General features: G+C 37.3%; 1 protein-coding gene across 1 annotated transcript in view; it reads right to left on the bottom strand.

Annotated features, from left to right (window-relative positions):
* Positions 1-12,285, bottom strand: part of LOC107736890 (receptor-type tyrosine-protein phosphatase alpha-like) — a 28,051-nt gene that overhangs the window by 13,026 nt on the left and 2,740 nt on the right. Inside the window, exons 2-5 of the mRNA XM_016548277.1 lie at positions 2,381-2,427; positions 1,720-1,807; positions 522-917; positions 364-378 (exon numbers count right to left, since the gene is read on the bottom strand). Of these exons, the coding sequence (XP_016403763.1) occupies positions 364-378; positions 522-917; positions 1,720-1,807; positions 2,381-2,401 (520 nt within the window). The 5' untranslated portion in view covers positions 2,402-2,427. The remainder of the gene's footprint in view (positions 1-363; positions 379-521; positions 918-1,719; positions 1,808-2,380; positions 2,428-12,285) is intronic.

Raw genomic sequence — 12,285 nt, 5'->3', positions numbered from 1 at the left:
AGTTGTTTTGAATTATAATAATATTTCATACTATTACAGTTTTAGTTGTATTTTTGATCAAATAAATGCAATCTTGTTGAGCATAAGAGACTTCTTTCAAAAACATTAAGATAACTCCTAATTCATTTATTATTTTTGTTTTATTTATTTATTTTTATTTAGTATTTTATATCTTAAAATGTAAGTGTGTGACATCATTGACTGTATATCGGTTTTAAACTGACCATGGGCCTAATATATTTGCAACAGCCATTTAAAAAAAAAAAACTCCTAACAGTTGTGTAATAGATGGCTACTAGTAAACCTAAAAAAAAAATTTCATTCTGCATGAAAATTTTAGTGAAAAGGGTAACTGAAACTCACCTTGCCCATCATCATCTTCATTACATGAGAAAAACAGAAAGACGCAACAGCAACAGATTAACATAGAATGACAGAAAACACACCGGAAATAGTTGGAAAAGACTAGGATAAAATAACGGTTCAATCTGTTTCGAAATGAACAAAAACACAAATGGTACCTGGAGGCTCGCTGATGTCAGCTGTGGTGGCATCTGTAGGGGCCGACGGAGTGTCTGTCTCAGGCTCTGAAGTGGACTGAGTGGGTGTCGGGTCAGGTTTAGGGGCCTCTGCTGTAGCCAAAACTGTAGTCTTGACAGTGGTGAGGGACGGGGACGCGGCAGATGGGGTTGGGGGGGCAGGAGGTGCCTCGGTAGGGACGGCCACAGTTGGAGGGGCGACAACAGGAGGGGCTGTGGGAACCTCTGGGGTCACCACGCCCGCAGAGTCATTGAGTCCTGTTGTTACAACAAGTTCAGGAGATGGTGCTGCAGATGGGGTGGATGATGGGGGTGCCTGGGTGACTATAGCGGGTGATGTGGGAGGAGGGTGTGTAGGTTTGGCGGTCAGGACTGCACCTGAGAGAGAGAGATTTTAAAGCTTTCATCCAAGAATCCTAAAAATAAAAATCACGGTTTCCACAAAAATGTCAGGCAGCACAACTTTTCAACATTGACAATAATAAGAAATGTCTCTTGAGCAGCAAATCAGCACATGAGAATGATTTCTGAAGGATCAAAATTCAGCTTTGCCATCACAGGAATAAATTAAATTTTTAACTATATTCAAATAGAAAACAGTTCTTTTAAATTGTAAAAATATTTCAAATATTACTGTTTTTTTTTTTTACTGTATTTATGATCAAATAAAAGCAGCCTATGTGAGCATAAGAGATTTCTTTCAACAACATTTTAAAATTCTTATCAACCTTAAACTTTTAAAAGGTAGTGTATGTTTAAAGGAAATTTGGGATCTCAACACTAACAGGTGAACGTTGAGTATCTCACAAAACAAAATTAGGTGTGTGAGGAAATGCCATTTCCTCCAGGCAATTCCTGGGTAATTTTCTGGGCCTCAAAATATTTACATTTTTACTGGGAGAAGATGGATTGCAACGGTACACCTTCATGTACTTTAAAGTAGGCTTGCCTTTAACCTCCTGTATAGGAATCTTCCAGGTTAAATACAACTTATCTCAATTGAATAAGCTGACATAAGTTACTGAAAGTTTTAATATTCACAAGCCAAGACCAATGTGGAGTAAAGGTGACTCTGCAGGAAATGCACCACCACCAAAAAATAACTAGAGAGTAATTAGTTTGTTTTTTCTAATGGAGGCAAAGCGACTGTGTTAACCAAGGCTCCATAAAAGTGCCTTACCTGACGGGTCAGGGAGTGTCTGGGCCGTGCTGAGGGCCACAAAGGCTACGTGGAGTAGCAGGAGCAGGGGACACACACCCATACTGCCCTGAAACAGAGTAAACAAAACATGACCCAAAATCAATCTATGACATGTTACTTCAGTCTTATAATTTCACAGCCCTAAAGCATTGTAAAGTGTGTAAGATTTTTTGCATTGTCTTAACCCGGTTTATTGTTCATTGACTACTATAAGTATGCCATTGCCATTCATGGGTTTATCTCCCCCAAAAGTGTAAATTGAGCCTCCCAGGCTCCATCAAAACATTTAGCACTCTGCCAAATATCTAGCGATTCTTCAATCTCTTTCCAACTCAACCTATAGCGAGAGTTTCACTTCATAAGACCTGATCGTTTCACTTCATAAGACCTCAATATATCATCAGGAGCCAAGGGTATTAATTTTTTGGACTCTCAAGTGACGGTAGACATTGACCTGCATTTTATGAATCACTAAGAACCATTTCACAACTAAATTTTCATTTCATTTCATTTTTGGGTGAACTGTCCCTTTGACTATTTAACAGTGCTACCAAAATCCAACTTTTTTTTTTCTTTTTTAAGAAAGGATTGTCCCCACAGGAACTTCTGCGCTTGTCGAGGATCAAATTAATAGACTCACCTGGAGAAACGAAACCTGCATCACTCACTCATTCGCACAATGATCTCCTGTAGATGAAAGAAAGAAAAGGAGAATTTATCGTTAAAACTCAGCAACATTAACTTTTAAATCGATAACACCCTACATTTATGATGTTGTTCACATAGGACTGTCAAAAATTATCTGATTTATTCTTTACTACTGATTGTTTACTTGAAGATGATGAAGCAGTTGGTTTATTTTTTAATATTTAAACTAATCGTAACACTTTAGTATAGGGACCAATTCTCCCCATTTACTAGTTGCTTATTAGCATGCTTATATTGGCTGTTTATTAGTACTTATAAAGCACATATTCTGCATGACCATATTCTACATCCCTAATCCTACCCAATGCCTAAACTTAACAACTACCTTACTAACTATTAATAAGCAGCAAATTAGGAGTGTATTGAGGCAAAAGTCGTAGTTAATGGTTTGTTAATAGTGAGAATTGGACCTTAAAATAAAGTGTGACCAAACTAATATTTTGGATAATAATTTTGTAGTATCAAAAATTATACTGAATAGTGAAATTTGATTGGTACTGGTATCAACAACTGATTTTTAGTATCGTGACTACCCTACTGTCAGTCCATTCATAAATTAGCGCATTATAGGCCATTCATAATTGTGTGCACAACCTCTAAATTGAGACAGAAAATGAGTCATTGCTTTCAGACTAACACATCAAGCAGAGATGTGAAGCTCATGCTGTCAATGTGATACATTCTGATTAGACTGGTGTTAAATTCATGAAAACAAGCACTCTTTTTTTTTTTAAAAACCTGCAAAGATTAGACAGAGCAATTTGGAAAATATATACCAGGGAATATCCTCTCTTTTACAACTCTACACATGATTCAGGCATACACGGCCACGTATCTAGACAAGAGCAACAGATACTAGACAGGCAACTTCCAAGTGTCTTTAATCATCCAGCAGATTGCCTGCGGATTTGGTCCCAGGGGATTAAGCTCTTAGTTGTAAGATGGTTTGATGTGAGGAGTGAAAATATAATCACAGCATCTGAAGCCAAGATCCAGAGGGTAGCAGGTTGACCGCTAACCCATTCTGTAATCTCAACGGTGTCTCACTAACTAAACCGTGATAATCCTCGTGCCAATCTGAAGGGTCAGATCCTGAAATAATCCAGCCTGTCTGCCACTCATCAAGCAAGAGCATCCGTGGTACTGCTGCTCTTCAGACAGGCCGATCAGCTTCCAATTGCTTTGCAACGAACCCGTCATCCAAACATCAGCAGGTCATGCCCAATAATCCGCCAAGAGCTTTCGGTGGATCATCAAGAGCTGCTTACACGAGAATTTCAATAATTACACCACAATTCAAAAACTGAAATTGCAGTGACTTGTATAAAGAATCCTTTCATTTGGGAATAGCTCATCCAAAATATGAAAACTGTGTTATTTGCTCACCCTCATGTTGTTCTAAACTCTTAAAGGGCTCAACAATAAGAGTTTTGTCTGCCCGCCCAGTGGGGTCAGTAGTTCAGATTTATGCTTACCCTGCCAACATCGTCACTGGCCCTAGCACAAACATTTTTTTTTTTAATAATGTATATTTTAAATTATCATTATATTTTGATCATATTATGGTATGTGTCTGGAAATATTTATAATTAGTCATTAATATATTTATATTTACATGCTTCCATTCAACAAAGCTTCCCTTTACAAAAAAAATTACATATGAAAAATTATAGTAATAATAATGATTTAGCATACTATAGTGTAACTCCCTAAAAGTCATGAATTTATACACAATAAGGTTCCCGGTTTTGTTTTTCCCATCTATATAGCGTCTATATAATCACTAGTGTCAGGATGTCCACAATTACAACCCTGTTTTCTAGGGCACAAGCCATGTAAACCAATCAACTTAATTGGCTGTCATGGTTAACTGTGTGATGCTAAATTTCAAACCATGTTTGATCCTTACCATGATATTTTTCCTACTCATTTGTGGTGCTTGCTAAACTATTAGTATCATTCTTACATGGGGTTAGGGATTTGAACAAATGGCAAAAAGGGGGACAAAAAAAATAAACTTTGACTACTGCCAGTCATATGTTTGGGATTAGTAAGATTTTTTAATGTTTGGAAGAAAGTCTCAGTTCAGTAAAATTGTGAAATGATATTACAATTTAAAATACCTGATTTCTATTTAATACATTTTAAAATGCAATTTTTTTCTCTGATGGCAAATCTGAATTTTTAGCAGCCATTACTCCAGTCCTGAGTGTCACATGAGAAATAATTCTAATACGCTGATTTGGTGCTCATTAAACATTTCTCATTATCAAAATTGAAAACAGTTGTGCTGCTTCATATTTTTGTGAAAACGTGGTACAATTTCTTTTCAGAATTCTTTGAGCAACAGAATGTTCAAATGAACACCATTTAAAAAATATATATATATTTTGTAACATTGTAATTTACATAATAAGCATAGTAAAAAATCGTACTAATCCCAAACGTTTTAATGGTAGTGTATATTGAAGGAGGAACTTGAGGCTGTAAGAAATAACCTAGCAACCGTTGAACAGCCGCAAAAAACACTCAGAACACCTTAGCAATCGTGCATCAATGCCTTGTCAACCACAAATAGCGTGATAGCATCATGTCAGCGATTTTTCCCAAACAGTGTCTTCGTTCGTTTCAGTTCGTCATGCTGCCTTAGCTCATTTTGAGCTATGAATGGCTACATGTAAATCTGTGTCCCTCCCGCGATAATTCGGATGGAAATCCGCAGTTAGGTAATGCAAACAGCTGACCATTCCATTCAAAGAAGTTACACTCACAGTCACATTCATCTCTGACTATTTAATCAAATCAGCCTCGCCACAGCGCCCATTCACAGGCCCGTTATTCTACTGCCAACCACATGAATTCTAGAAGCTCGTTGTCAAATAGAATTTGTTTAAAGGCTGAGTATGCACATGGCTGAGCATTCTTCAGGTGGAGGGCAAATCTGAAACGATTTGAGCCCTTTTTAGCTGAGCCCGCAGAAATCCTTCAGATGAGAGGGACAGATGGTCTCGTCTCTCCTCTCCCGCTCCATACATTCATCGTCTGTCTCTATCTGTTCCCATCTCCCTTTCTGGAGTTGGCAGGAAAGCCGTAAACCCAAGAGAGCACATTGCTTCCTTCCTTCCTTTGCCGCCTGTCTGATTGCCTGCCAGATCCGTCATTCAGCCCAAAAGCTGCCACACCCTCACCTAACTAACACATCACGGAAAGCAAAACAGTGTTTTGGAAAAGTGCCAGGCTGTTGCATAATTTTACTTTTTGTTGAATCAATCAAGTATGCATATGCAAACTGCCACGTCTACTTGTTTTAAGACTGATGAGTCAAGCCTGGCTATTATCTTAGCGAGTTGCGAGGAAATGGCGCACCTCTAATAGATGACACCCATAATAGGGGTTTTCCTCTGAGATCTGAAATCATTTATTTTTAAGTGCACAAATGGCCTGTCTCCAGCTCCACCAAGAGGCTTGTTCCTAAAGGACGAGCTTGCAGAAGTCTCACGTTCTCCAGGCAAATCAAAACACAGACTTGGGCGTGTGCAGAATATCTGCATCCTACAGGGAGCGTTACATCTCAGTTGCATTAGATTTCACACCTCGGAGTGAAAGAGGATTTTCATAACATGAAAATGCACTACAGCAGAGGTTGCACGTTCCTCTCTTGCACAAACTGTTCCTGTTAACCGTTGCAAAAGACTTGAGTCCAGATAACGTTTTAACGTTGATCTTTACACTTCTTAAAGGAACAGTTCACACAAAAATTTAAATGGTAATCATTAGAGCCCGACCGATATGGGTTTTTTGGGAGGCCGATGCCGATACCGATATTAGGGAGTAAAAAAAGTCAGATACCGATATATCGGCCAATATTCTTTATGTGTAGGCTATATTATAGTACAGTATAGTCAAAAGGTGACTTCTGACTGGTACTGTATGTAGAATACAGTATATAGCCTACATAAACAGAATATATATACAGAAACACATTTTTTTGCAATGATAACTGAAATGTGGTGATCAAACACTTATAATGATGTGACAAACATAGGCCTATGTAGTGGAGGCAGGGTATTTAACAATTTAACAATAAATTGTATTATTCAAAATGAGTCTGACATCAGTGCACTTAACAGTAAACTTCATTTCACTTATTATAAATAACTAAAATAAAAAAAACAAATAGGATGTCGCTTTCTGCCATTTGAGTTTCCTTTCTGCGAACAAATTAATCCTGTCACAAAAATGAACAAACTCAGCGTATATAGGCTACATTACGTGTCGCACTGTTCTTTTCTCTTGTTTTTCTGTAAACTAAATCAAAAATATTTCAAGAATTTATTCCTTGTATGTATATATGTACTGCAGATTTTATATATATATATATAACAATGTAATAATATTGAGTATTTTCACATCTAGGTGGAAAAAAATTTAATTTGTACTACTGTCTGTTCAAAATAAATGAAAAGAAAGCGAGCATAGTAGATTCATAGATTTTTTTTTTCTTCCTGTTGTACCGAAATCGTATCGAACCGTGACCCCCGAACCGAAAAATACCGTCATGTACCGTAAAACCGGTATAATTTTGAAAAATACCGTGATATAAATTTTTGGTCATACCGCCCAGCACTAATGACGTACCTTGCATGAGGAACAGAGCAGACTCAGAGCAGTCACACTGGTTTGGAACGACACTGCTTTAAAATAAAAGCTCTAGCTATAGCAGAAGTGTATAGCTGTGATTCATGCATATGTCATGTTTTCAAAAGAAGCAACTTACACTAACATTGAAAAGTTTGGTAAGACTTTTTAACGTTTTCGAAAGAAGTCTCTTATGCTCACCAAGGCTGTATTTATTTGATCAAAATTATAGTAAAACAGTAATATTGAGAAATATTATTACAATTTAAAATAAATATTTTTATTTAAATATATTTTAAAATGTAATGTATTCCTGTAATGCAAAGCTGAATATTCAGCAGGCATAACTCCAGTCTTCAGGGCCACATGATCCTTCAGAAATCATTCTTATACGCTGATTTGGGCTCAATAAGCATTTTATTATGATCAATGTTGGAAACTTAATATTTTTGTGGAGACCGTAAAACATTTTGTTTCAGGATTCTTTGATAAATAGAAAGTTCAAAAGAACAGCATTTATTTGAAATAGAAATACGTATGTCTTTACTATCACTTTTGATTAACTTAAAGCATACTTGAATAAAATAATTAATTTTTAAAAAGTTCTTACTGACCCCAAGCTTTTGAATACTTGTGTGCATTGCATTCAAGGAAAACATTTAAACAGTTATGCATTCCCTGGGAATCAAACCCATGACCTTGGCATTGCCAGTGCAAAGGCTGACTGCTTGAGCAACAAGAATGCATCTTCTGGTCAAAATGAGGAAGGAAAAAAACACTGCAAAATACATTGCAAAGCCATTTTAGCTCATTTAAATTTGTTCAAAGTTTGTTCAAATCCCTCGGGTGCGCTACTTTTCCCATTTCATTTGTGTAAATGCACCAAACATCAAATCCTTCAGAGCTTGTTGAGTATAAGTGTGATATTACTTTTCTAACCAATCAGGAATCTAAAAACACGCCATAAAGTCGAATGAATGAGGGACCAGAGGTACATCTTGAGAGACAAGAAAAAACACTTCCGATTCTTCTACTTGGGCTAATAACAACTACTTAAAGGGATAGTTCACCTAAAAATGAAACTTCTGTCATTAATTACCACGACGCATATGTGTTCCTTTGCTCATAAACAAGGAGTTGTACTCTCTATATTGCTGCCTAAGGTGAGGTGGAGAGGAATCGCTGAATAAAGTCATTATTTTTGTTTTCTTTGCGCACAAAAAGTATTCTTGTAGCTTCGTTAAATTACGGTTGAACCACTGATGTCACATGGACTATTTTAATGATCTCCACCGTTTGTGTGCCTTGACCGTGGTAGGACCCTTGCTGTCTATGCGGGGTCAGAGAGCTCTCGGATTTCATAAAAAATGTCTTAAATTGTGTTCCGAAGATGAATAAAGGTCTTACAGGTTTGGAACGACATGAGGGTGAGTAATTAATGACAGAATTTCCATTTTTGGGTGAACTATCCCTTTAAGCTACCTTTACACCTTCAACAACCACACAGCAACACACTAACAACAGGATAACAATCCATTATTGCATGTACACTTCCTCTACCTTGAAACGGCCAAAACTGATGACTGTGATTAATTGTTCAGTCCTAAACACATACCAGAGGAGTCATGCTTTTATAAACAGCTACACTAACACTCACTTCTGCTCTCTTTATCTGTGTAGCTCTCAAGCCTGAGAAAATAAACCGGCCATTTTCCTCTTTTCTACATCCTAAAACCATCTCAATAAACAGTACAGCTATTATATGAACTACAAACCTGTTAGGCAGTGAACAGGTGTATTGTACTTTCTGTATGCCTTCAGAAACCACAGTTTTTAGAAAATAAAGAGTTGCAAACAAAGTCAAAACACACTTTATACACTGTAATGATTTTTTGAAGTTGTAACTGCAACAGAGATTACTGGAGTATGTCTCACAGGAATCTCAGTCTTTCTACTTGTGAAATTTCCTAGCAATTTTTTTCAGTGTACACCGCAGTTGAGTTCGGGTCAGGGAAACTGGTCCTACATCAATGCAATGGAGGCCCTTTCTGTTGCCGGAGAGCATTTCCAAAGGAGAGATAATGGGTATCTGTCTGTCACCATTCACAGCTTATTAATACGTTGTTCTGCACCCTGGAGGAATGTGCAGTGTGACAGGAATAATCTCAATGCCCCTCTTCATCTCCCTCAAACTGGGACAGCCCAGCGGACAGGCAAGATGACACTGCATCCGCCGCCGTCACAAGAAGAACCCTGATGGTGTTTCACAACACACACAACCCACAATTCCTGCGAACCTTCCTGTGCACGGCTTCCAGCAACTCATTCAGAATAGGGACTGAATGATTACTCAAGTTACCTGATTACAAAATAGCTAAGGGAGGATTTTCATTCTCTAGCAAATTCACACCAAAAAATGCTGATCTCATGAAACACAAAACCAACAAACACAACATACCATGTTTACTTCTAATTCACACATTTCCTGCCAAAATTAGCACAGAAAATGCAATGTTTTTTTTGAACGGTAAGATAAGACCATGGCATTGGACATTAAGAAAGTAAATACATTTGCTAATAAAAGATTTTCATTTAAACAGACTACCATTCAAAAGTTTAGGGTTACACAATATTACTGTTTTAACTTATTTTGATCAAATAAATGCAGTCTTTGTGAGCATAAGAGACTTCTTTCAAAAACATTAAAAAATCTTTCTGATCCCAAAATTTTGAACAGAAGTGTACAGTTTCTGTATCACTGAAGATTTTATTAGCGCTCAGAATTAAACCACGTCTGTTTACCAACAAAGCCATTAGCAGTGATTTAAATTTAGACATGCAAAATAGAAAAGGCAGGCTTAAAGGGATGGTTCACCCAAAAATGAAAAATTGATGTTTATCTGCTTACCCCCAGGGCATCCAAGATGTAGGTGACTTTGTTTCTTCAGTAGAACACATTTAATGATTTTTAAGTCCAACCGTTGCAGTCTATCAGTCGTATAATGCATGGCAATGGTAACAAAATCTATGAGTGCAAAAAAAACATGCACAGACAAATCCAAATTAAACCCTGCAGCTCATGACGACACACTGATGTCCTAAGACACGAAACGATCGGTTTGTGCCAGAAACCGAACAGTATTTATATCATTTTTTACCTCTAATACACCACTATGTCCAACTGTCTTTGGGCACGCGCACGCCTTCCGGTGCGTGAGGTGTGTACGATCCCTTTAAATAAGAAAAATCAGCAAAATCTAAAAAACCTGGAATGTTGGTTAACCTGAGTCACAAACAATAGCTAGATATAGAAATCTTTAACCACTCCCACAGTATGACTTGAGAAATTATGTGCAAAGTACTGAAATCACAGTAAACGGATAACTTTAACCCATCTAGGGGAAAGGGGGTGGCGTGGTGTATTGCCGGCAATTTTGTGTCAGGGTTTCCCAGAGAATGCTCTGGTCTAGCCACATCACACACAGAGGGCAGGAAGTGGCAAAGATGAGGTCAGTATTTAGCACACAGTCAGTGCACACAAAGGCCTACAGTGGACATCCGAAAGAACGCTTTCTCACAACTCGTGTTTCTCTCTCAGATTTGACACCGAATCTGAGGGAAAAAATCATATGTGAAAACAACAACAACAACATAAAAAATCTGTCATGATTTACTCCCCCTTGTGTCACTTCAAACCTGTATGACATTCTTTCTTAAACAAAAGGTACAATATCCTGGCTCAGTTTTCAACAATTAAAGTGAATGAGAACTAGGGCTGTCAAGCTTCAAAAAGGACACAAAATCACCAAATAAGTATCATAAAAGTGGTTCCCAGGACTTATATTTCAAGTCTTCTGAAGCCTGAAACAACAGTTTTTTTTGTGACAAACAGAACAGTCATTCATTGCTATTCTTCACTTCCAGTGATCTGTTAACTTTTCTGTCTGATTTGTGAATGATCTTTTTCAGAGAAGCTTTGCAAAACAGATAATCTGATTTATTTAAACTCATTCATCAAAAACTTTTTGTTAAACAAAAGAAAGTCAGTCAGATTTTTTTAGAGTTGGGTGAACTGTCCCTTTAACAAGACAAACCTCATTGACTCCATTATTTAAAGCAACAGCATTCACTTCCTATCAAGTCATCAAATCCGATCAGCCTCAGTGAGAGGTCTTGCAAAAACTCCCAGGATCCTTTTATATAAATAATATAAACTGGAATGCATTCTGCCTGGGCCCTTGCGTTTTCTAAAAGTTAGGAGGAAAACAACGCCCAAGACGCCACCCTCTCCACTGATCCAATGGCTTATCCTCTCGGTCATCTGTAATTGACTAAACTGCTTCCGAGGACAGGATTTCAGAAGTCTCACTTCAAAAAGTCAAGAAGCAGATGAAAAATTACTAATCATAGAAACTGGATCAGAAGTTCAGTTAGAGTATGTTATTATGCTACAAACAAATTTAACATCATTTGCAATGCTTATAAAATGTTTATTTTGCTAAATAAATTTCATGCTTATTATTAAAGCAATAGTTCACCCAAAAATGCAAATTTGCTGAAAATTTACTCACCCTCAGGCCGTCCAAGATATATAGATGAGTTTGTTTCTTCATCAGACAGATTTGGAGAAATTTAGCATTACATCACTTGCTCACCAATGCATCCTCTGCTGCAGTGAGTGAATGGGTGCCGTCAGAGTCCAAAATCATCACAATAATCCACAAGTAATCCACACAACTCCAGTCCATCAATTAACATGTGAAGTGAAAAGCTACATTTCTCCAAATCTGTTATGATGAGGAAACAAACTCATCTACATCTTGGATGACCTGATGGTGAGTAAATCTTCAGCAAATTTTCCTTTTTGAGCAAACCATTTCTTTAAGACTCTGTGACCGGATTATTACACAACACAAATCTTTGCAATCAGTGCAATCAAAACATAACGCACATGCATTCATGTCTATTTTGCCTTACTTGACAGTGCATGTTAAATGGACATATTATGATTGGAAATGCTGACGACACCACACACATAGTACATACCAAAAATGGGCATGTTCATACTACTACTACAAAATAATCTCTCTGGAATTAACAAAGTGTCTATTTTTCTGGCTTTGATTTTTAAAAGCCCTCAGAAATACACTTTGCTGGAATTGTGTCAGAATGTACTCAATATATTACCCATGATGCCTG

This window comes from Sinocyclocheilus rhinocerous, unplaced genomic scaffold, assembly GCF_001515625.1.
Source record: "Sinocyclocheilus rhinocerous isolate Xijiao unplaced genomic scaffold, SAMN03320098_v1.1 scaffold192, whole genome shotgun sequence".
In the NCBI taxonomy this organism is placed as follows: Eukaryota; Metazoa; Chordata; class Actinopteri; order Cypriniformes; family Cyprinidae; genus Sinocyclocheilus; species Sinocyclocheilus rhinocerous.
This window is presented reverse-complemented; position numbering and strand designations above follow the sequence as displayed.